Source organism: Podarcis erhardii, assembly GCF_964252035.2.
Source record: "Podarcis erhardii genome assembly, chromosome: 5".
Taxonomy (NCBI): Eukaryota; Metazoa; Chordata; class Lepidosauria; order Squamata; family Lacertidae; genus Podarcis; species Podarcis erhardii.
The window spans coordinates 12,491,534-12,517,142 of NC_138509.1; the positions used below are offsets into that span (position 1 = coordinate 12,491,534).

The following is a 25,609-nucleotide window of genomic DNA, read 5'->3' on the forward strand; positions in this document are numbered from 1 at the left end:
TAAGTCATCCCAGCCTAGAAAAGCCACACAGGGCACAGCAGTGGAAGAATAAGTAAGGTCGACAGGCAAGGCAATCCCAAATAAATGCCCAGTTTAGGAAGCTAAACTGGCAAGAGGATGGGCGGAAGAGAAGGCTCTACCATGGTTGGGGAAAACTGGCTTGAGTGATGTGGGTCCGTGAGGACGCTCTGAAGACAGAAGGGAGTGAGGGGAAGAGAATACCGTGGCAAGGGAAGGTCAAACCATGGGCAAGATTCAGAGGGAGCGTAACCGGACTGTGCTTGGAAGTGAGCAGGGCCGAACATGGCAACTTAAAAAGGATAGATGAGTGATAAGCAAACTCTTTCTAGAGATGAATCAGTAACCCACCCCCTTTAACCCTCCATCCAATTGTGTGCAGGAAAATTTGCTCCCATGAAACCTGGGGTCAAAATACCCCAGAAAGAAGAGCAGATACCAGCAGATTAACAAATCTTTTCCTGGGTACTTGGGTTTATAAAACTCCCGGATCTGAAGCCAATCTGATCCCAATGTAGGTTGACTGTGGCCTGGCCTACATGTGCGGCAGAGTAAGAGAAGAGAATTGTGTGATGGCAAAATGGGTTTTACCAACCTAGATGTCATGTGGCGTTTTACATGCTCCTTTTTATAAAACTCCCTGCAAGTAGAAATCTAACATGCAGGGAACAGGCTAAAATTTTAAAGGGTTTTAATTTTAAACACCCTGACTGAAGTATGAAATTGTGCAGTCAGATATTACCACCCCAGAAACTATTCCTCACATCTCAAATCCTGACACAAGCACACCATTTCCTGGCACAGATATATTGACACAATTTGTTTTTAAAGTTCTACCAACAACAGCCAGTACACGAAGATGCATGGAAATTGTTGCTCTAGCGACATACCTTTAGTGGAAGCCGAGCTGGAGGGACGTTTGAGACCGCTTAGCCCTTGCAGCGGGATATCGCCACCTTCTAAAACACTTTTGTATATTTGCCTTTCGTTTTCCGGCCCGGTGACATCTCCAAGAGCTGCTTCAAATTCTCTCTTTGCAGAATGGTAGCTGGGGGAATACGGCGAGCTAAAAGTATGCAGGAGGAGGGAGACTTAATTTCCTTAGCAATTAAAATAAATAAGTTGCAAAATTGTAGACGGGCCATGCTGACAGGTGTTCTGGCAGCTCAACACATCGCTGCGAAATTGCTAAGAGCAAAAAAACCTTGCATTTCTGGATCACATGCCTTTCCAGGGGTTGCAGAGATTTTTGTATGCAAAACACACATCGGCTCCCTGTATTTTACGTGACAGGAATGTAAGCATCAAAAGGAAGGTAAGATGAAGGGCCATCTTAAGCATATCTGACCTTGCCACTGTGATCCACGCGACGGTCACCTCCAGACTGGATTATTGTAACTAGCTCTACGTGGGGCTGCCCTTGAGGCTGACCCAGAAACTCCAGCGGGTGCAGAATGCCGCGGCGAGATTCCTTACGGGGTCCTCGCTGCGGGATCACATTCATCCAGTGCTATACCAGCTGCACAGGCTCCCGGTGGAGTACAGGATCAGGTTTAAGGTGCTGGTTTTAACCTTTAAAGCCCTATACGGCCTAGGACCCTTGTACCTACAGGACCGCCTCTCCTGGTATGTCCCATGGAGGACCTTAAGGTCTTCAAATAAAAACATCTTGGAGATCCCGGGCCACAGGGAGGTTAGGCTGGCCTTCTACTAGAGCCAGGGCTTTTTCGGCTGTGGCTCCAATCTGGTGGAACGCTCTGTTACAAGAGACCAGGGCCCTGTGGGACTTGACATCTTTCCACTGTGCCTGCAAGACAGAGCTGTTCCACGAGGCCTTTGGTCAGGGCACAGCCTGACTCCCTCCTTTGGCAATCTTCACAGAACTTTAGCCTAATGGTTGCCATCAATTTGAGTTGAATTAATTTTAATGAAATGATTTTAGAATGTTGTATTATTGTTGTTAGCCGCCCTGAGCCTGGCTTCGGCTGGGGAGGGGGGGGGATAAAAATAAAATTTATTATTATTATTATTATCTGGCTCCGTGGTGCAAAGATCCCTCCGCCCCCCCCCCACAATTTCCCAGAGTTGTTGACCTTTTCCCAATCCTCTGCAGGGATCGTTCTCCTCCCGCGGAGGCTTGGGAGGCAAGTTCCACACCCGCCTGCCGTATGGTTGATGGGGTGCAGCTGGCAGGCATGCAGAGAAAGGGGAGGCCGCTGGCAAAGCCTCTCAGCTCCCCCACTTGCTGGGGCGCCCCTGAGAGGCTGGTGCCCTGGCGCGACGCACCACTAAGCCCTATGGGAAAGACGGCTTTGGTAGGATGGGAAGAGAAAGGCAGAGCAGCTGTTCCTTCTCTATGTGGTGCTGAAATGCATAGCCAGGAGTAATTCTCTAGCTTCCATCAAAGAAACAACCCGAGCTTATCATGAAGAAAAGCAACGGCACCCTCTGGATGGAAAGCCATCAAGGTCCAGGGCATTTCACTCCAACAGGGGTGGGGAAGACTGCCAGCGGTGCAAACTGGCCTATGAGGTCATTCTGGTTATCTCCCGCTTGGACTACTGCAATGCGCTCTACGTGGGGCTACCTTTGAAGGTGACCCGGAAACTAGAACTAATCCAGAATGCGGCAGCTAGACTGGTGACTGGGAGCGGCCGCCGAGACCACATAACACCGGTCTTGAAAGACCTACATTGGGTCCTAGTACGTTTCCGAGCACAATTCAAAGTGTTGGGTGTTGACCTTTAAAGCCCTAAACGGCCTCAGCCCAGTATACTTGAAGGAGCATCTCCACCCCCATCGTTCTACCCGGACACTGAGGTCCAGCGCCGAGGGTCTTCTTGCGGTTCCCTCATTGAGAGAAGCAAAGCTATAGGAAACCAGGTAGAGGGCCTTCTCGGTAGTGGCGCCCGCCCTGTGGAATGCCCTCCCATCAGATGTCAAAGAGATAAACAACTACCTGACATTCAGAAGGCATCTTAAGGCAGCCCTGTTCAGGGAATTTTTTAATGTATGACATATTAGTGTTTTTTTGGTCTTTGTGGAAGCCGCCCAGAGTGGCTGGGGAAACCCAGCCAGATGGGCGGGGTACAAATAATAAATTATTATTCTACCCCCCCCCCCAAATCACACCCAGCTGTCCATCAAGTGAGGTCAGCTGGTGGGCAGGGCTCCATCCTACTTGGTACATCTCACCCTCCCTGTGGGCAATGAGCTGGTCAAAGCAGATTCCTGCAAAGAGGGCACAATCCTCTGCTCATCAGCTAGGGAGCGAACAGTTCAACCCGGCTCAGTTGGTTAGAGTGTGGTGTTGCAGGTTCGATTCCCATACGGGATAGTTGCCGGACTAGACGTTTTGTTTCCCACCCCCCTCCACTTTTTATGCTTAATTGAGATTAAAATGAAATAACCAACAAAGAGGTTAACCAGAAGGAAGAATGATAATATTTGTTATGTCACATCACAATGCGTTCTTCTTGGATTTCTAAAGACTTCCCACCACCCCTTCGTGCATCTACCACTTAGTCTATCTGGCACAATATTTATCATTTTCTTTTGTTAATTTCCATCAGTATTATATTCCCTTAGTGTTATCTATCATACCACAGGCATCATTCCACTCCTGCCACTGACGTCATGCTATTACAATAATCCTTTAGATATTTTTTGTACATGTCCCATTTCCTAATAAATGTTTGATCAGTATGACCTCTCAGTTTTTCTGTCGTTTTTGCCAACTTGGCCAATTCCAGTAGTTTACTTTGCAACTCCAGCTTTGCTGGGGTTTCCTCTACTATCCTATTCATAGCGATTAATATTCTTGCGGCTACTGTGGCATACAATAATATTTCTCTCGCTTTTTAAGGTATGTCTAGGTCTGGTATCCCTAGGAGGAAAGCCTCCGTGTGTGTGTGTGTGTGTGTGTGTGTGTATGAGATACCTTAATCATTCTTTTGAACTCATTATAAATTACACCCCAAAATTCCTTAATTTTCTTACAGGTCCACCACATATGTAACATTGAGCCTTCCGCCTCTCCACATCTCCAACATTTACTTCATGTGTTCTTATACATTTTAGATAGTTTTAGTGGCGTCAAGTACCAGCAGAACTCCATCTTCATAAAATTTTATTTCAAGGTGTAACATGCAGTGAATTTCACCGCTGCTGAACTAGATGGTCCTCAGGGTTCTATGATTCTACAAGTACTGTTTTGCCTAGAGAGACACGTGCTGGCAAAGCACACTCCTCACACACCCTGTGGGCCATCTTTGGCAGGTGGGCGGGGCTATGCACCCGCCCTTCACCTGACGTCTTCTGATGAATGACGGGTGGGTTGCCCCGCCCACCTGCTCAAGTTTGTGCACAGGGTGAGGAAAAATAAAAGATCAACCCTTGGGCTACGTTACCTGTGGCAGCACTGCATATGGCGTATTCATTTCAACTCTGATTAGTTTGATTCAGAAAGGCAGAAAGAAAGCCTGAAGGAGTTAAGCACATTCTGACTAAATTTCTACAGAGGAAGATTTTAAGAGAGAACATTTTTAGGTCCCTCCAATAACCTTTTGCCTGTGCTAATTTCAGGGCACACTTAGAACTAGAAATGTCACCCATATACCCTTTGAATCCAGCTTAAAGGTAAAGGTAAAGGGACCCCTGACCGTTAGGTCCAGTCGTGGCCGACTCTGGGGTTGTGGCACTCATCTCGCTTTACTGGCTGAGGGAGCCGGCGTACAGCTTCCGGGTCATGTGGCCAGCATGACTAAGCCGCTTCTGGCGAACCAGAGCAGCGCATGGAAACGCCGTTTACCTTCCCACCAGTGTGGTACCTATTTATCTACTTGCACTTTGATGTGCTTTCGAACGGCTAGGTTGGCAGGAGCAGGGACCGAGCAATGGGAGCTCACCCCGTTGCGGGGATTCAAACCACCAACCTTCTGATCGGTGAGTCCTAGGCTCTGTGGTTTAACCCACAGCGCCACCCGCGCTTAGACACACATAAAATGATTCCTGCGATGTTGTACATGGCTACAGCTCTTAAAGGACCTGCAGCTACAGCCCCCAACATGATAAATGCTTCAAAACATCAACATCAGAGTGCAGCTTTCAAAACTTACTGAGGCAAATGATCCGAGGAAGTTTCTGGAGGAGAGGAGCCTGTCGTACTCTGCAAGATTCCAGACAAATAAGTCAGTGATATGCACAAGCTTTCGTGCAAAGCAAAAGGAGACAGAGAGAGGGGGAGGGACTCCACTGAGCAATTTCCCACCCTAAATTCAAATCCTGGACTTTATACACTGATTCCGATTGGCGTGCATTTGATTGGAGGTTCCTTCACGGAAATAAAAGATTTTAACTTGGGCCACGCCTTTGCACCGTGATTATTTGTCTGTCAATGCCTTATTTTAAAGAAAGCCTTAAGAAAAGTAAGGGAAATAAACTGCTCAGTGGGAGGCACATATTTATAATTACGGCCTCTGCAACTTCCTTCTGCCCAAGCCAATCACTTTCCAAAAGAAGATTATATTTCCCTAGCGTAGAAGGTAAAATGCATATGTACCAGATCATAAAATGCTTCTTTATTTTTTGTTTGTTTGTTTAAAGAAACAGCTTGAAGCCGGTTTTCTTTTCAACAGAGTGAACAATAAAAAGGTTGGGAGTGGATAGTGGATATCACACTTTGCAACTGCTAAGTGCCAAACCAGACATGATGTTCAATGCTTTCTTCCCACTGCAACAGTGGATGGGATTTTTCTTGGGATTATGGTGAGGGCAAGGGCCAGTTTCCCCCTTCCTTAACCACCCTAGCCCTGATCCTGCTTGGGACACACACACCCCAAAATTATTTGCTTTTCTTAGAAACAAAGCTATATATATGCACTTCAAATGCAAAGGCACATTTAGCCCCGTGTCTGGCTTGGCTCTTGCCAACAAAGGTCCATATAGTTAAAGCGATGGTTTTCCCAGTAGTGATGTATGGAAGTGAGAGCTGGACCATAAAGAAGGCTGATCGCCGAAGAATTGATGCTTTTGAATTATGGTGCTGTAGGAGACTCTTGAGAGTCCCATGGACTGCAAGAAGATCAAACCTATCCATTCTTAAGGAAATCAGCCCTGAGTGCTCACTGGAAGGACAGATCCTGAAGCTGAGACTCCAATACTTTGGCCACCTCATGAGAAGAGAAGACTTCCTGGAAAAGACCCTGATGTTGGGAAAGATGGAGGGCACAAGGAGAAGGGGACGACAGAGGACGAGATGGTTGGATAGTGTTCTCGAAGCTACCAGCATGAGTATGACCAAACTGCGGGAGGCAGTGGAAGACAGGAGTGCCTGGCGTGCTCTGGTCCATGGGGTCACAAAGAGTCGGACACAACTAAACGACTAAACAACAATAACAACAACTGGCTTGGCTCTAAGGCTGTATTTAGAATTATTATACCTCCCCGACCCGCCTTGTACAAAAAGAGGTGGGAAGCATAAGCAAAGAAAATGGGCCACTGAAACTTCAGTTTCTGTACACTGCAATGAGATTGCTTCGGGGTGTTGTTTTAATTAAGGATAAGAAGGATAATCAAACACATTTGAAAATTAAGTTACATGGGAGATAAAGCCATACCCTCCCATATTCCTCTGATGGAAATAAGGACGTACTATTCCATAATAATAATAATAATAATAATAATAATAATAATAATAATAATAATAATTTATTATTTATACCCCGCCCATCTGGCTGGGCTTCCCCAGCCACCCTGGGCGGCTTCCAACAAAATATTAAAATACAGTAATCCATCAGATATTAAAAGCTTCCCTAAACAGGGCTGCCTGTTGTTGTTGTTGTTATTATTATTACCCCACCCCAGACACTCTGGGTGGCTTCCAACAGATCTAAAAACATAATAAAACATTAAGCCCCCCTCCCTTTTAACCTTCCCTAGATAGGGCTGACTTCAGATGTCTTCTAAAGGTTGTATAGTTATTTATCTCCTTGGCTCAGCGAGTCGCATAACTCCATACCCTCCCTAACATTTCTCCGATGAGAAACAGGGATGTCCTAAGGCAAAGCGAGACGTTCCGGGTTCAAATCAGAAACCAGACAGCTTAGGTATATTCAGAAATGTCCCAGGAAAATAGGGTCTGTAAAGTGCTCTGACCGCTTTTGAGATACCTTTTCCCCCCAACGCAATAAGCCCACAATAATTACACACACAAAAATTAAAAGGGGTAAAAATAACCCTGGCAGGCCCACACATTGTTGAACCAAGCGGGTTTTGACTGTATGCAATTTTGGATTTGGGCGCAATCCCCGGAACGTAAGTTGCGGGTTTACTGTACACCCTATTTTATTGATCACAGTTTAAGGTTTGGACATAATGCTAAACTGTGTGTGGCTGACTGGAAATGGAAACAGAAAGATTTCAATCACCTCACGGCTGCATCAGAAGAGGAGGGGAGCGTACACAAGCTCAAAGCTTGCCCAAACTCCTTCCAGTAACTGTAAACCATGGTTTAGTGTTACATCTGAATGCAGCCTCTGTGTAATACCATTTTCAGCAGCATTGTTTGCTAATTATCCAGCCGCAACCCGATTAGAGCAGAGGGTTTAGGAACAGGGATTAGCAAGCAGCGTGGAATGAAGAAGAAATACCTTCATCTGCTTCTTATCTTTATACATTTTCTCCATTTTTTCTATATCTGCCTCTAACTCAGTCTGATAGAGGTAGATGTCTTTTTCTGGGTCAGTCTGGTTAAAGAAGGAAGAAGAAGGAAGAAACAACACATAAGGGGAGGCAAAACAAAAGCTAATTCTGAAAAAAACAGAGCCTTTTGTTTTAAAGTGACAAAGATAGACAAGACGAAAGTCAAATATTTTCCCATACTCAAATCCACAACTGGCTTAGATTCCCTTCTGAATTTGCCATGATCTAGTAGTGTTTCTTGTAAATATTTCTTTTTAAACCACTGGAAAAATTCATTCGTACCGCACAAAACACTTGTTAGTACAATTATCGCTACAGATCACAAGAGCAAGGAGGCTGCTGTGATCCAACGAGGGTTAAAAGGAACGCTTTAAGGCTTCTTTTCAGCCTGCAACAAGGCATAAGGAATCCAAAATCAATTAAATCCAAACCACCACTTGCACTCACGTAAAATCCAAACATTGCTAGAGACTGAAAGCTGAAGCCACACAAACACACAGAAACCATACTATAGTACAACGTATGTTTGAATTACCTTTCTATCCTCTCTAGTAAGGATAGAGCAATCTCCCGGAGTATAATCCCAAATCTTTTTTGGAGGCTGATGGAAAGCAGAGGAGGAAATGAGGAAATGAAGGTAAGGAAAGACTTCACAAAGAACATGGAAACTGGATTAGAACAGAGGGAGTACATTGGGGGGAAATTGCATCAACACTGGAAATAAAATTGAAGAGGGGAAGGAAAGAAACAGGGGCTCAACCTGTTAAACCACAAACACAGGAGATTATGGGAGAGGGACAGAGGAAGCATGCATTGTGTTGCAGGGCTCGCTTTAGAAATTTGCTTGAAAGCACTTCCAATACAGTTTGCTAAAGAAACCAAACCAGGATAAAAAATAAATAATTGCACATTCTTTCCCCCCTGAAAAAAAGAAGGGGTATAACCAAGATTTCCAAACAGAGCAAATTGTGGGGTTGCCTTTTCTTTTTTCTTTTAAATATCGATCCCCAGCCCCTTTCCCAGACTTCAAATACATACCATGTTAACAAATGGCTGAAATCCCAGAGGTGGCAGTGTGGGGCAATGAAAATGTAGAGTTATTCATGTCACCGTTTGAGCTACTTGTTGATCTTTTGCAAGGAACAGAAGGTGGAATTAAAAATTTAGTCAAAGGAGTGAATTAAGGACCCAGGTTTGGAAACCAGGTCCCAGGTCCCAACAGATCTGGGTTTGGGAGGTGCTACACAGAGCCCAAGGATCAGAAACTTGTACTGATGAGAATCAAAAGCAGCAGCTTCTGCTGCTGGTGTAGCAGAATGAAAAAACCACCTGTGAGAAACAAAGCTGCCTTATCTTATGAAACTAGGAATGGAGATTCACTTCTATAACCTTTCGTTCAGTTTATCAGCCATCCAGCAACAAGAGTTCGCTGAGTGGCAGACAAAGGAAAAACAAACCCAACGTACACTGAAGAAACTAGGCTTGGGGGAGAAATTTAGGAAGTCTACACTATAGAGTCGATTGCCTTTTTTCTGAAGGCACCCACTTGTTTCTGCATTTCAGAATGCGGCCCACTCCAGAATCTGAACCCCGACGATGAATCTGAAAGGATGATCTGATGTCTGCCTTTTACCATTTTTCATTTTACTTTTAAAACTCCCCGCACCCAACCGCAGCTCAAAGCTGTGAAAATCGGCAATTCTGCCACTCAGGTGGAAATCTCACAGGTGTACGCCATGATATGCTGTTTCTCCCTAGCACTTAGTACAGAAAAAAAACAATATGGCTGCTCCCATACAGCAATGGGGCAGCCATTTTTGAAATTAAAAAATGGTTGCTGTATTGCTACATGAGGGCAGCCATATACCGTATTTTTCACTCTATAAGACGCGCTTTTCCCCTCCTAAAAAGTAAGGGGAAATGTGTGTGCGTCTTATGGAGCGAATGCAGGCTGTGCAGCTTTCGCTGAAGCCAGGAGAGCAAGAGGGATCGGTGCACACCGATCCGTCTTGCTCTCCTGGCTTCAGTGAAAGCTGCCCGAAGCCTCCTGAGCGCTCCTGCTGTGCTCTGGAGGCTTTGCGTTGCTTTTGCTGAAGCCAGGAGAGCAAGAAGGATCAATCCCTCTTGCTCTCCTGGCTTCACTTCGCTGGAGAGCCGCTGCACAGCTTTCCCTCTCTGCGCAGTGCCCCTTCAGCGAAGCGGGAGGAGAAATGGAAGGGGCTCCGCTTCTCCTGCCGCTTTGCTGAAGGGACGCTGCGCAGAGAGGGAAAGCTGTGCAGCACCCCTTCAGCGAAGCGGCAGGAGAAATGGAGCCCCTTCCATTTCTCCTCCCACTTTGCGCAGAGAAGGAGAGAACATTTTCCCCCATTGTTCTCCTCCTCTAAAACTAGGTGCGTCTTATGGTCGGGTGCGTCTTATAGAGAGAAAAAATACGGTACTTTTTCTGTATTAAATGCTGGTGAGGAATGGTACACCATGCCATACCATCCCTCCCAAGGAGATTTCCAACTTTAGATGGTGGTTTCTAATATACCAGAAGCATGGGTGGCGTGACCAGAACAGCAGTACCCATCTAAATCAAGTAAAAACCAGGATTCACAGCAACAAGTTTGAGCTGTTCTGCCTTGAGCCCATGTGCTAACCTTTCATAGAGGAAATAGGAGCTTCCAGCAAAACCAAGACCAGAGTTGTGGAGATAACCACAGAAATGTTGGTCAACAGGCCAGTTGAAGCCAAAACATTGGGGGAAGTAGGTACCACTGGGACTAACACACCTGGGAGGGCAGGGATGAAAGAAGAGTCATGGGAATCCATCATAGGCCCAGGTGGCAAGGCCAGAGTTGTCTGCACCAAAGCCATTCCAGTTGGAGCTAGTGGAAGCGGAAATTGAGGCAGCAGGAGAAGCTGATAAAACATGGGCAGTAAGAGCCCATCCTGGACACCATTATTAGCACTTCATAGGCTATTTGAACCACCAGTGGCTCAGGCACTAATGTTGAGCACACAGAGTATATCTGTAGAGATTGTAGTTGAAGGAAATGCATGGTGCAGAAACGGAGATCAAATCAGAACGGGGCAGTCCCTCAAACGTTGGAGGGAATAATAGTCCTAATGTGATGGCCTATGTTTGTTGGCACAAGAAGGCCATAAACCAGGCTTCCTTAACCTCGGCCCTCCAGATGTTTTTGGCCTACAACTCCCATGATCCCTAGCTAGCAGGACCAGTGGTCAGGGATGATGGGAATTGTAGTCTCAAAACATCTGGAGGGCTGAGGTTGAGGAAGCCTGCCATAAATCCTCCCAGTAAGAGTCCTCAGGTCCTCTTGGAAGGCCTATGGTCTTGAGATATTGTGGTGCAAGGGAGGAGAGATGAGGTTGGCTGTCCCACCAGGGGCAATTGTCCCATTGGACTTAGCTTCAGTCCAATAGGGGACTAAAACATATACCAATGCACCATGGGCAACGGTTGTCCAGATTTGACTGTGGCCTTGAAAAAAGCCATGTTGTCCCCAAGCTCACTGTCGGAGACCAATGAAAAATGGCGTGAGTCACCTTTAAAAGGGGTCCTCAGGGTGTTCCGATAGAGGTTTCTCTCTCTATCCCAGGCATGGCCAAATGTGTCCCTCCATATGTTTTGGGACTGCAACTCCCATCATCCCTAGCTAACAGGGCCAGTGGTCAGGGATGATGGGAACTGTAGTCTCAAAACATTTGGAGGGCCAAGTTTGGCCATGCCTGCCCTAATCCAAACTGGTACTTCAATATGCTCAAATGAAACACATGCCAAAATAAAGCTTTCGGTCAGAAATCATGTTTCCTAATGGCTTTCAGTTCCAGCTTATTTGGGGGAGCCTAGTATTCAGTACTGGGGAGTCGTGGGCTATTCAGGGGTACAACCCCCCCCCAGTTGCTTATTCACAGATATAGTGGCAGCAATGGTCATTATGTTTGAGAGAAGCAACTCATAGAGAACAGTCTCCTTGTAACAGGATATAATTTGGGGGTAATTCACAGATTTCCTTATTCCTAAGTATTTAACCCGAGGGCATCACATGTTAAAAAAAACAAGTCATCATGATGACTGGAGTTTTTGCTGGGGAAATGTAAAGAAGCACAGTTTATATATATCTAGGCTGTTCGTGCCTTTCTGTGCTGAGTGGGGAACAAGGAAACAGCTTCAAACTCATCTTGGCAAATGTTTCACAGACAAAGGGTTTTGTTTTTTACAATTTCACAGCAAAACACTTCTTTCTCTGCTCTTTCAGCTAAAACCTCACCTCCTTCCTACCCATATTGGCAGATTTTACACTGAAAAAGGACCCTGTTATAAATTCAATGTAGGCCTATTAAAATGGCTGTCTCTAATGGAATAATCTGCCCTTCTAATCCCTAGCTGGGTATCCAGATTTCCCACTTAAGAGGATTCCCATGCCTTTAATAGGGATCTTAAAATGAGAATTTCAACAGTGGAGCTTTCCTTAGCACTGTGGGGGTAAGCAAAGGGGAATTTGCTGAACTTCACTTTGCTGATAGCATTTTGCACTTTTGTAAAAGTGAAAAAAAGAAGAAAACTGAATGAATGTTTAGATGGAATCTGATCGCTAACTGGGAATGCAGTCGGAACACTGCAGAGTGCATTTTCACAGTCCTAGAAGCCACAAATTTCATGGCTCTTACAACCAGGGATGTAAGGAGCCCAGATTTCCATTCCACCCTGTATTCATTGATGCTTCTGTTTGCTCCAGTTCATCAACCGCCAAAAACAATGCTATTTGTAATCGCTGTCCGCTGTGGCAAAATTACGCAGCTTAATTGATTACATAAATTATGTTAAAACAAAACAAATTCCTTCCAGTAGCACCTTAAAGACCAACTAAGTCAGTTCTTGGTATGAGCTTTCGTGTGCATGCACACTTCTTCAGATACACACGAAATGAGCACACGAAAGCTCATACCAAGAACTGACTTAGTTGGTCTTTAAGGTGCTACTGGAAGGAATTCGTTTTGTTTTGACTATGGCAGACCAACACGGCTACCTATCTGTAACATAAATTATGTTGTCATCGCACTGTTCCACTCCATTCAATTTAAATGCAGAGGAAACAATGCAATCGAGGGGGAAACAGAACCCATTATCTATCATTTGTAAATTGTCAGAAACAACAGTGTATACCAATTGTATTGTGTGGATTGTTTTCCGTTCCAGACATGGAATTAATAAGAAAACGTTGGCAATTTCTGCTCTTGTTTCACCCCAATTTATACCGTATTTTTCACTCTATAGGACCACTTTTTCCCCTCCAAAAATGAAGCGGAAATGTGTGTGCGTCCTATGGAGCGAATGCAGGCTCCTTGGCTTCAGCAATAGCAACGCGAAGCCTCCGAAGCGCAGAAGGAGTGCTCCCTCCGCGCTCCTTGGCTTCGCATTGCTTTCGCTGAAGCCTGGAGAGCGAGAGGGGTCGGTCCGCACCGACCCCTCTCACTCTCCAGGCTTCCAAGGTAGCCGCCTGAAGCCTCCAGAGCGCAGCGTGAGTTCCCACTGTGTTCCGGAGGCTTCAGGTTCCTTTCACTGAAGCCAGGAGAGTCTTGCTCTCCTGGCTTCAGCAAAAGGAACCCGAAGCCTGCGGAGCGCAGCGGGAACTTGCACTGCGCTCCGAAGGATTCAGGGATGGCTGCCTTCGGAGCGCAGCACGAGTTCCCGCTGCCCTCCGCAGGCTTCGGGTTCAGCAAAAGGAAGCCTGGAGAGCGAGAGGGGTCAGTGAGCAGCGACCCCTCTCACTCTCCAGGCTTCCAAGGTAGCCGCCTGAAGCCTCCAGAGCACAGTGGGAACTCCCGCTGCGCTCCGGAGGCTTCGGGTGAACGCACCTTGAACACACAGAATGCACCTTGTTTTAGAGGGGGAGAACAAGAAAATAAAATTCTCCCTCTCTCTGCGCAGCACCCCTTCAGCGAAGCGTCAGGAGAAATGGAAGGGGCTCTGTTTCTCCTGCCACTTCGCTGAAGGGGCGCAGAGCAGAGAGGGGGAGAATTTTTTTTTCTTATTCTCCCCCTCTAAAACAAGGAGCGTCCTATGGTCCGGTGCGTCCTATAGAGCGAAAAATACAGTAATTTGCTCAAGGGAGTGGTGGTTTTGATCACCTGGCTCTCTTCAATCCCCATAACGTGCAAAAGGAAACCTAGATCTGTTCCACTTCTTACGAAACTGGAGGAATAGGCTCAGGTGGGAATAGTTCGCAATGCTTAATACCCTTCATGGTCAAAGGTGTGGGCTCTTGCTCAAGCAGAGACGTTAACCCAGGGACAATTTTTCTGATCAATGGGACCCATTTATTCAACATGCAAGAGGAAAAGCTCAGGAGGATTTTCTGGGCAGACTTGATGCCAAAGAACCCTCAGTCCTAAGCTTCTGGTGTGAGTTTAGGCCTTGGCTGCAACTAATGGGAGGGAGCCGCCTTCCTAATTTATCATGTTAATATACAAAACATGTGCCCCAAATTTAGTTGTTATGATAGGTTTTTTAAAAATTAATTCTGCATTTCATGACTGTAAGGTGTGAAAATCTTAATAAAAATTATTTCAAGAGCACAAATTGGGTGGATTGTGATTAGTTTCAGAAGTCATCCCATGAAAACTGTGCCCAACCAGAAATGTTCTAAAGTTACGTAAGAATGGATTAACCATCAAAAACTTTCAATTTCTGTTGGATTCTGCATGCAGGACTATCTGTGTGAATGGGGTGCATAATCCGTCCCAGCAGAATTCTTCCACCTGGTTGCCTCTCAAAAATATGAACACGAACATGAAACCACCACAATAATTTAATATTGGTCAAGCACCTACAATATGCTAGGCAGGGTGCATAAATGCAACACGACAATGGAATCAAATTCTCAGTTCGGTTGTTTGTGTTGCAGCATTCTAATATGACACTCCTGCATGTGAAACCCACTGAATAATGTGGGAAAGATTAACACAATGGGTCTGTCCATCAGGACATTTCTGGGATTTTTGCCGTGACTGCAGCTTCCTCGGAGCACCGTGGCTGGGAGAAAAGCAGCAGTACACAGGGAGCGAGGGACAAGGTATGTGTATTGTACAGGATTCATCCTGCTGGCAGGAAGCTGGCCAAAGATTTCAGGAAAGAGTTGGCAAGAGTTGATGAGGGCATCCTGGTTTGAAGTTATTTAGCAAGAAAGAAAATGGCCGTCTTTGCTGTTGCTAGGGGAATGGGAAGCACCCACTGGAAAATAAAGGAAATCACATTTCTCATGAATTGCAGTGGCCTACTAAACTTCAGCATATGACTGGCCACTAGTACTGCTGACACAGGTTTAGTGAATTCCAGATATCATCAAGAGGCTGTACATCTGTGGCTTGATGCGCAAACAGAAATACTTTATGCTTTTTTTGTTGTTAAAAAAAACCCCAAGGTTGCATTTTTTGTGTGTATCTTACGGTCATAACTATAATCAGAATGGAGGAGGGAGTGTTGCATGTGCGTTTTGTAAGGCAGGCTGGGTTTTTGTTTTTTTTAATGGCTGTGACCATCAGAACTTACCGGTTTCCCAAACTCCAATTCCGAAAAGAATTTATACCAAGGCTCATTCTTTAAATCTATCTCTTCTGGGCTTATATCCCGAGTCTAAAGGAGTTGGTGATACGGGAATGGAAGAAAGAGAACGACAACATTATGCAGAGAATAGGAAAGGGCTGTTAAAGATGCAGCGTTCTGCGTCCCCCCCACTGCGGCTTATGAGGCATTCAGTTGGCAGCCTACACCCCATTACTTGGCAATGTAAGCTGCGGTCATACACAGCTCCTTGGGAGTAAGTACCATTGAATTCAATTGCGCTTGCATCTCAGTAGACAGGCATAGAATTGAACTGATAAGTCACTGGAGAAACTCCATTTCAATATGGAGTGTCAAAGGTGTCAGGGAAGGAAGATGGGTCATTTCTGAACCAGGACAGATAATGGCATTACAGTGGTACCTCGGGTTACATACGCTTCAGGCTACATACGCTTCAGGTTACAGACTCCGCTAACCCAGAAATATTACCTCAGGTTAAGAACTTTGCTTCAGGATGAGAACAGAAATCGTGCTCCGGCGGTGCAGCAGCAGGAGGCCCCATTAGCTAAGAACAGTTTCAGGTTCAGAACAGTTTCAGGTTAAGTACGGACCTCCGGAATGAATTAAGTACTTAACCCGAGGTATCACTGTATTGACAAGCAAATTAAGGAGGAGAACTAGTGAAATCAAATTTCCCCTCAGCTGAAATGCAGACGACATGGTCAGCAACAGCGGGGCGACATATGAAGACACGTGACTTAACTTTTCACTAAATAGAACATGTGAATAAAGCCTGTTAAGTCCTGCTTAAATTTCCAGAGCAATCCACTCGGAACATCCAATTGCTGAAAAACACCCTTCTGCAAAATTAAGACTTTGGGTCGCAATTTAGATTGCGACCCCTCCCGCCTCAGCTGCCCTCCCCCCATTTATGTGTCGGTGCAGAACATGGCATCTTTAACAGCACATGGATATGAGAGAAACCCTTTTTATAAATGGCAAACAGGATGAAGGGTGAAATTCTAAACTAAAGAGGACGCAGTTAGAGAAAGCATGTTACTGAGAAGTCTCTAAGGGGAATGGACACACAAGACTCTGTTCTGTTAGACCACCAACATTTAATACAAGGGTAAAAGTTAAGAGTTCAGACAAAAACAACAGAGTAGGGACAGGACAGGACAGGAACAGAATGACTCGCAAGAAAGGCTCTCCCTTTTTGTACTTATATTCTGTTTTAAAGCAACAAGCTGGAGCTCTTAATGATGTAGTTAATTAGAACCACAGTACACTTGAATACCTGAGCACATTTAAACATTGGCTCTTAGTGGAGCAGACTGCTTTGCATCAAATATAAAACAAGTTGAGGTGTACCTGATACTATATTTTTGAAATCTGGGAAATGTGCTGACTCCACCTGGGTTAAAAGGTGATTTAATCTTCCCAAACGATAGCTACTGCACAGTGTTTTGGTTCCATTCTCCTTGGATGATGTTAGCACGAGGGACTGAATAGCAGAAAAATGTTTTGCTTGGCGAGCGCAGATGGACTCCAAACTCAAAATGAAAGTGACATTCCAGCTATACAAAGCGACTAACATTCTTGTTGGTCCCAGGAATACACCCCCCCCCCATTATTTCTGTGCTTTGGGGTCACTTGACTGTAGCAGTGAGATTGTCTGACAAATTACAGAGATGTGTTTTTTTTATATATAGTTTAGGAGAGGGCAAGCAATATTAACATTTGCTTTCTGGCTCATCGTAAGTCAATCGCTTTCCCCAATCTTTCCACTGTAAAAAGATGCTATGAGATCCTTAACTGTCAAAGGCGCTAAAGACATTAGCCCTTGGTAGAGATGAGTCATGTTGACTCAGGCCTCCTCTAGCAAAGTCCCAGAAGCTATTACAGAGTCTGCTAGACACCTTGCAGGCCTGATTGGTATTTTTCTAAGTACCCCTTAGCAGCCAAAAGCAAATAAAAATAGTAAGCTCTCGCATTCCACAAAACTCTTTCTGCTAGTTCAACAAGGATTCCAATTAGCAGGAACCAAATACCAGATAACTCTCGTTTTCACTTTCAACACATCTCAAATGTTTAAACTACTTGTGATATTACGCATGCCTGAGTCCTGTGCTCAGAATTTTCCTCCGACTTGGAATCGACACAGATATAAAAAACGCTGTGAAAATGCTTTTTTAAAAAAATACATTGAATTTTGCATAGCTCCCTTTCACCATCTAGTGTCACATTTGCATATTGCACCTTAAAACACAATTAAAACTTTTTATTTGCAGCTGTATAGCTGAGTCCCTGGTCTCTTTTCCCCACCTCTGAACCAGTTAAGGACTTGGTAAGGGTGCGGAGGAGATTAATCCTTACCACCCTAGCTGCAATTTGCCCCAGAGAGACTTTCCACATTAGGGTTCTAGAAGAGAGTTTTTAGACAAAACCACTTAAAAGCCTTCTAAAACTTAAAGAAAAAAATTTGCCTTGTAAGGCTGGAAACCTGGACAAACTTTAATTGAGCTAGGAGCAGTTTAGAATTAAACTGCTCTATACCTCTCTGCCTGTGAGACGAGCAAAACTATGACAATGTTGTAACCATATATGTAAGCTGTCGACTGCTAGCCTATGACACTTTCATGTATTTAGTCCCATCATTCCATTCCATTCTTAGATAAATTTGGAATTTCTGGGGTACAGAAGAATCCTTCCAACACACACAGACAACCAAATACATATTTAAATGTTCATCTTCTCTCAAAATATATATTTAAATGTGCATTTTGGTATGTCCAAACTGCACAGCTAACGCTGGATCACGACAGTTGGAAAAGTGTAAGATCTGACAGACAGCTAAGTTCCAATCAGGAAGAGATTCAGGTGCTTTTGTTTAGAAATCTGCAAAGACTTAATTCCTCAAGCATCTCTAGTCGTCTTCTTTGAAAGTATCAGGCTGTAAAAAAGCACAATCACTGTTCTGAGGGCTTTTCTGATACTGGAGGTGAAACAGCCTGGGGAGAAAGTAAGTGCTTGAGCTATACAGAGCTTAAGGAAGCAAGATGGGGAAAAGGTTCAGCTTCCCTCAACCACACACCTCTCTTTTTATACTAATTTAAGGCTCCCACTTTAGATGTGAATGGGTTTCAGATGTGTGAATAATCTGTGCCTGGCCAGAGCATCATTCAGAAGATTTTAAAGCTAGAAGCTGATTTATTTTAATGGCAGAATGGGCCCCCTGAAGGCTATGCATCACAAGTGAGTGGCCACAGGTACAAGAAAAAAACAACACCCACTATGAAAATGAAAACACAAAATGTGTCAGTGTTTGTAACAACTGGTGTAGCTGCTCTGTGAGCCGCCTACTGGGGTCTTCTAGCAGTTCAAACTGTTCCAGTAGCCGACGCTGAGTGCTTTCCTGATCCTCAGATCCTAGCCACTCCAGCGTCGCTGCAGACAGTTACAGCTTGCCACCAACTGCTCCAACGCACAGTCACTGACACCACCAAGACTCATCAGCTCCCTGCTGAGATGCTGTCAGTCGTTTTGCACTCTGCACATGCTCAGAAACACTGGGCCCATAACCTGTCAGTGTTTGTAAAAAACAACAACAACAAAGGAAAGGGTTCTGACCCCCCTTTGTCTCCTCAGCCTGGTCCTCAGACCCTTGTCGGTATAAAAGAGTCCACAAGAATATCCTTGCAGAGTGCTTTCTGCTTTTATTCTTAAAAGTCTTTGTGCAAAAGCGACTGACACACAACAACACTACCAGCTTTCACCAACCAACCAACCCTACATTTCTCAAAAATGGGGGAAAGGGCAGGGGGGAAAAATCAGTGGCGTAGCCTGGGGGGCGGGCCCCTGAGGCAGTTTCCCTGGGTGCAAAATTTCAACACCCAGTGCTGCCTCAATACAGCTGCACGCTTCCATCGCTGGGCTCCGTTGGAAACGGCTTCTCCATGTGAACCAGGAAGTGACCTCTGCAGATAACAAAACGACTCTTCTTATCTCTGCAGCTGCAATTTCCTGGGTGAGGTGGACGCCATTAGGCAGCCGAATGCACACGCGTCCTCTGTCCATTTCCCTCGCCTCCATCCCTCCACGCAGTCCCGGGCACTGGCAACCCACGCCACAGCACTGGGAAGAAGGGACACGCTGAGCCCAATAAATTGCACAGGCCTAGCTCCCTTAGCTGAAAAAACACACCCCAAGTGACCATCCCTTGTGATGGTTTACACCACTGTCAATAGAGAACTGAGCAGGAAGACATGGGGTCAGCCATTTAAAACATTAACACTAGACCTGAAGGGGAGTATGCTGCTACCAAAAACAAAAGACAGCAAAGGCTCTAGCTTTACATTCTGAATGATGTTCCTTGCAGGCATAAGGTGTTCCATGTGTGTGCTTGCCCAGAGCTAGTTTGTCTGCTTGGACATCATAGCAAAGAACGGAAAAAATCAAAAGGGCGGCTACACACGAGAGAGGAAAGTCAGTGGCTTGTTCACAATCCTCCTAAACCACGATCATTTGAACTGAGCCAATTATCGTATTTTTAACGCAGACTTCCTTCTGCCTAATGAGAAACAGCTTCGAAACTTCACAAAGCTCTATACAAACATAAAATGCTGCCTTGTGCAGATCACAGGGAAATAGGAAGCCGCCTTTTACGGACTCAGACCCTTGGGCCATCCACCTCAGAATTGTCTACACTGTTTTTCTCCAGTGCCTCAGACAGAGGACAGTGGTGGATTTAGGGGAGCGGAACTTTGGTGGCACCACAACCCACATACAAACAAGTCATGCTGCCATCAACTGAACACAACCAACCCAACTCTGGACCCCCTAACCTCTCGTAATGTCTGTGAGGTGCAAAAGACCCGCGTTATGCTGACACGACCCCCTATACTAACACTATGCAACAGAATGAAAAAACAACACGCCTTCCCTCTCTTTCCCCCCAAACTGCAGGATGTCTATGACAAAAGTGTCTCTCACTACATCCAGGCATACCCAGAGTCCGTTTCGGGGGCCTAATCCGGCCCATCGGTCGGTTTAATCTGGCCCCCATGGCAGTTTATTTCCTGGGATAAAATCATAAAACAAACTTCAAAAACTTCAATCCTAAAAAAAGGTCAGTAACTTTGGTTGGCCCTCACGGCCCTTTACTTCATCAAATATGGCCCTCTTTGGTAAAAAATTGGACACCACTATCAACGAACTGTGAAATAGACTCCATGACAGGCATTCCCAACCTTCAGCCCTCCAGATGTTTTGGACTACAATCCCCATCATTCCTGACCACTGGTTCTGTTAGCTAAGGCTCATGGGAGTTGTAGGCCAAAACATCTGGAGGGCTGAAGGTTGGGGGTGCCTGCTCTATGAAGTGAAAGCGGAGATGACATGTACCTCCCCCCACCCCCATTTGTTTGTTTTGTAACACAAGAAAATCTTTAATTAAAAAACCTATGATGTAGAATGGAAGGCGAGAGGCGGGGTGGGTGAGTTGCTGAATTTTGGCCTCACACAGGGTGCCAGAGAAATCTGAGACCTAAAGGTCGGCCACTGCTGAGGATTTCTCAAGACCTTCTTGGAGGTCCTGGGGACTGAATCTGGGACCTTTTGCAGATACTCTATGGTCCATTTAGCCCATTATTATCTCTGCAAGATGGCACTGACTCTACAGCAGCCTACAAATATAATGATGCTCTCGAGGTATTTTGAAACACACCTTCCGTCAGACACAGCTGAGCTTTCCCCAAAAGCGGAGCTTTTGCCCAGGACACTTGCTGCATGGGGAAGGAGCACAGATGAATTTATGAAACCAAAACTCATTGGTTGGAGCTGCATGCGGAAGTTTGTAGGTTCGATCCCTAACATCTCCATCTGAAACTCTGTAGGGTCATTATGTTCCGAACCTTGGCCACAGGAAGAACCCAAAAGCAAAAGAGAAGAAACAAAGCCTGCTTTCTCTTAACTTAAAAACCTTGTGGAAACTCTCCTGTTCAAAACTCATTGTTGCTTAGATTCCACACTGATTGCACCAATAACACAAGGCGTTAAAAATCAGGCCCACCACCCAACAGATTGTGGTGTCCAACATGGATTATTAAGTATTTGGCAAGCGAACCAACCACATTCAACACACTCCAAAGAACTTTGCAATGGTGAAGGGGCCTTGGCCTATTCAGCAGCTGTTTTCGAACAGGACGGAGGATTTTTAAGATGTTAAATATAAGTTTAGATGGAAACTTAAAAAACAAGACTGTAAAACCTAGCCACATGGAAGCATGCCAGCGGTGCAGGAAGAGGGGAAAGCGTATTAGTAAGATAAAATTAACATTACCAATTTTTCATTGTTCAGAACAGAGGACCTTCCTGGCTGATATTCATAAATGCTTTTAGGTTCAGCGCGGTATTTTCTTGTGTCCACCTTCTTGTCCGGAGGTTCCCAATCATTCCTGGGGCGGAATATAGTTTGTTGTTGTTACAGAAACGAAATATTTTCACTGGGCGGTTAATCCTAGTTTAATCACAAAAACGCTTCAATCAAAAGCAGAAATCAGGCTTGGAGCACCGCGCGGTTCAAATTAGGGGCGTGGGGAGTTTCTTCAACTTCCTACATGGATACGCCAAAGCATAATTCTAGTTGTCAAAAATGCGCTGGAGCCCATTAACCAAACTGTAATTACTGCCTTATGTTTGGAACCAGATGCATGCACAAAGTATGCAAGCACCTCTGCTTTCTCACTGCTCCAAACACACTTGGTTTGAACTGAGGGAAAACTCAGAGGCTTGTGGCAAAACAGGTGGCGCAAGTTAAAGTGCTCCTGGTGAGGAGAAACCAAGTTACCTTTCAGTGCTCGGTTTAAGAGAAGAGGTACGAGCTGGTAAAGGCAGAGTGGCAGATCTCTTGACCACCTTCTCCATGTCGATAGTGTCGTTTTCACTCTTGGAACGGGGTACTGAAGTCTGTGCTCTTGCTGAAAAGGGAGCATTTAAAAAAACACACAACATGGTTACGTCTGAAAGGGAAACAACGAGATCTCAATGTAGTAAAACGTTAAAGGTTTTGCGTTCTAGAAGCACCACGATTCTCCTGCAGTAATGGGATTCAACAAACAGTCCACCAACACGTTCTCTTTCACAACATTCAAATCTTTAGCGTTTACATGAGTTCACTTCAGACGTCGAAACATCCAGGTACTTACTGTCTTTGTAAAAGGAGTACTGAGGCACATAGGAATCGGAATCTTCATCTGGAAAACAAACGATTTACAATCACCACAGGTATTTCATTATGCACCTATGACTTAAAAGAGTTTCGCCTTCTGTCCTTACAGGGTTCCAAGGGCAAATGCAGGTATTGTTTTCAGTGTTCTCATCCCTGTGGGGAACGGCAGCAGGAGAAAATGAGAGAGGGAAGAGAGAGAGAGGTCTGCAAGGTTCCTCTCTAACCATGGAAAAGGCAGGTGTTTGAAATACCGCAGGTATTCCTTTAGGCACCAGCTGAAAACCTCTTTGCCTAAACGACCCCACACAGTAGTTTAGAAAGTTTGCATGAGCTTTGATTTGTTTTGTCTGTTCTATTCTGGTTTTAAACTTTCTGGATGTTTTAAACTATGGGAATATCTTTTTCAGTGATAATTTTATTGTTTTAACTTTTTTGTAAACCACTTTGAGGTTTGTTCTGTAATCCAGTGGTATATAATTTTTACGAAATACATAAATACACAAGTGTTCCCATGTTTACCTTTGTGCATGTGGTTGTGAGAGCTCCTTCTCCTTCCATGCTTGACTACTAGAATGACTGGATGATGATGATTTTATTTATTTGTCGCCCACCTGGCTGGGTTTCCCCAGCCACTCTGGGCGGTTCCCAACAGAATATTAAAAACACAACAAAACATCAAACATTAAAAACTTCCCTTCAGATGCCTTCTAAAAGTCAGTTAGTTGTTTATTTCCTTGACACCTGATGGGAGGGGGTTCCACAGGGTGGGTGCCACTACCAAGAAGGCCCTCCACATCAACTCAGCATCTTATTATGCTCAGTTTTAGCAAACTTGTGTTCAAAATTACATATTAGTACATATGTCTTTCTTCTTCCTCTTCAGAGTAACAGCATTCGTGAAAGAATGCCCATCAATCTAGATATATAGGAATCCTATTTTTCATAGGGACTGCCAAAAATATCCTCATTCCCAACACCTTGGCAGCACTGATTAGCAAAAAAAAGGAATAATATAAATAAACGCTGGGTTGGAAAATGTGTGCTGGCATTCCATTCATGCCTAGAAAGACTATCCATTACCTCCTGCCCATTACTCACCAACAGTTCTGCGGCCTTCCCATTTGACTGACCAGTTTCTACTATGTTTGTATGAAGATCCAATAATCCTCAAGCAAGGTCACACCTCTATATTCTGAGGACCCTTGGCAGCATTTTAGCTGTTGCAGAATTCTCATGGTACAGAATTGTTTGGGAAGGCTGACCTGGAGGTTTCCACTGCCTTAAAGTGGAAAGAAGCAGCCTTCTGAGTCAGGCAGGCAGATGGACTCGGCCTGTCTGCATGCCAGCCGACACAGCTGAACATCAGCTTGCTCAGAGAGAGATGTCAGGCCCTGATGTTTATTTACAGGGCTACAAGGATTCTCGTTGGCTCCCCATGCCACCCGATTCCCACTGAGCTGAAAGCTTCACTCCATCATCTGGTCATCTGCACCTGACAGTTTAGGTTGGCTATCAGTTTTCTCAGCTTGAACGCTGCCACTGTGGCACAGAAGAAAAGCACTTGGGTCCATTGCCCAAGTCCCCAGTTCTCTTGCCTCAAGCAAGAGCAAAACCTTCTTGAAGCGATGGCAGCCTCCTGCTGCAGAAAGCGTTCCTTGTCTGTAACAATAAAACAGACCCGCAAGCTTTAAAACAAGCTAGAAATCTGCTTTTTCACCACCCAATGCTCCAAAACAGCACGCAGGCTGTCGTCCTAGGCTTGGCATACTCAGCAAGGTTCCTGCGGCAGCAATCTCATTATAAGACGTTGCCACAAATAGTTTGCCATGGTGCTCAACAAGGGCTTAGGAACGCCACTCCCTCCTCCTCCTGCAACACGGATGATGCATCTAGTAATCGCAGTAGCTGACAGAATCACAATTCCACACCAGACAGTTTCAAACCTTGGTGTCCTGGGTCGCTCTGTAGCATCAGATGCAACACTGCCGGTACCGCAAAGGGACTGAAATATTCTAAACATTCATTTGCTGCTAAGTGGCTTCCAAGTCCATGTTGTAAATAACTTTATCACACAGGCATTCCTTGCAATGCATAGCATTTTGTCTGAAGGCCTCAAATGCCCACATAAGATGGAACAGAATCTTGTTATCTGGGATCTCTGACACAGGTTCTTCTGCCACCAGAGATCATTTTTTTAACCCCCAGCGTCAGACGGTGAGCCTGGAGACTCATACATGCAAAACACATGCGTTTCCAAAAGGGTTTTTCTAAAGTCTTGAGCTATGGGCCACTTTTACAGACAGCATGCCAGATTCAGCGCATGTAAGAGCTTGTACTTCTTGCCACTGAGAGTGCACCAACTATGGAAAGACAGCCCACAGCAAGCCCCACACCAGCAACACGGGTTACAAATATCTAAGTTTAATTAGAAGTGCAGATAATCCATGGGGGAGGGGGCAGCTAACCAGGGGCCGGAATCAGAGGAGCTTCAATGAGTCTAAACATTTTGAGTCACAGCATAAATGCATGATTATACATATACATATTGATACATATTTAGAACTTTTACGTATCATACATGACACGTAAAATGCTAAGATACGTATAAATATGTGTAAAATTGCACAGTATAAATGTGCCGCTATACCCTGAATATGTATAAATTCATGTGTTCAAAAATATAGTAAAGGTTCGCTATCTATGCTAGCATTCGATTGATGTTGGAGAGAAATTGAGTTGAGAAACAAGATTAAGGGTACATATTGATATAAGAATGTATTAGATAAAATGTAAAGAAATATACAATAATAAGAGTACATTCATTTTTTAAAAAAGAATATACAAAGAGATTGATAGGAAGTCCGTAGCGTTGGTACAAATATTATTTTGAAATGGCTTTCTGTCTTTGTTTTTTCTTTTTTCTTTCTTTAGCTACATAAATTTGGTACATAAACTTTGTATACATGTTGGAAATTATATTATGATATGCCCTGTAATGTAATATGATAATGTATACACTTGTGACATAAGAACGTTAATATTTTTTTTTTTAAAGAATATGTATAAATTCTGTCTCTGTGTGTTAACTAAAT

The 25,609-nt window shown here is 44.7% G+C and overlaps 1 protein-coding gene across 34 annotated transcripts in view; it reads right to left on the reverse strand.

Annotated features, from left to right (window-relative positions):
• Nucleotides 1-25,609, reverse strand: part of SORBS1 (sorbin and SH3 domain containing 1) — a 151,451-nt gene that overhangs the window by 41,882 nt on the left and 83,960 nt on the right. For 29 of the 34 annotated variants that reach the window (XM_081864151.1, XM_081864139.1, XM_081864138.1 and 26 more), the window contains 8 exons: nt 22,495-22,542; nt 22,137-22,266; nt 21,630-21,744; nt 15,278-15,361; nt 8,255-8,320; nt 7,668-7,763; nt 5,136-5,185; nt 909-1,084 (listed from right to left, as the gene is read on the reverse strand). In XM_081864151.1, the coding sequence (XP_081720277.1) occupies nt 909-1,084; nt 5,136-5,185; nt 7,668-7,763; nt 8,255-8,320; nt 15,278-15,361; nt 21,630-21,744; nt 22,137-22,266; nt 22,495-22,542 (765 nt within the window). The remainder of the gene's footprint in view (nt 1-908; nt 1,085-5,135; nt 5,186-7,667; nt 7,764-8,254; nt 8,321-15,277; nt 15,362-21,629; nt 21,745-22,136; nt 22,267-22,494; nt 22,543-25,609) is intronic. The other 5 variants (XM_081864152.1, XM_081864150.1, XM_081864125.1 and 2 more) reach the window with 5 other exon arrangements.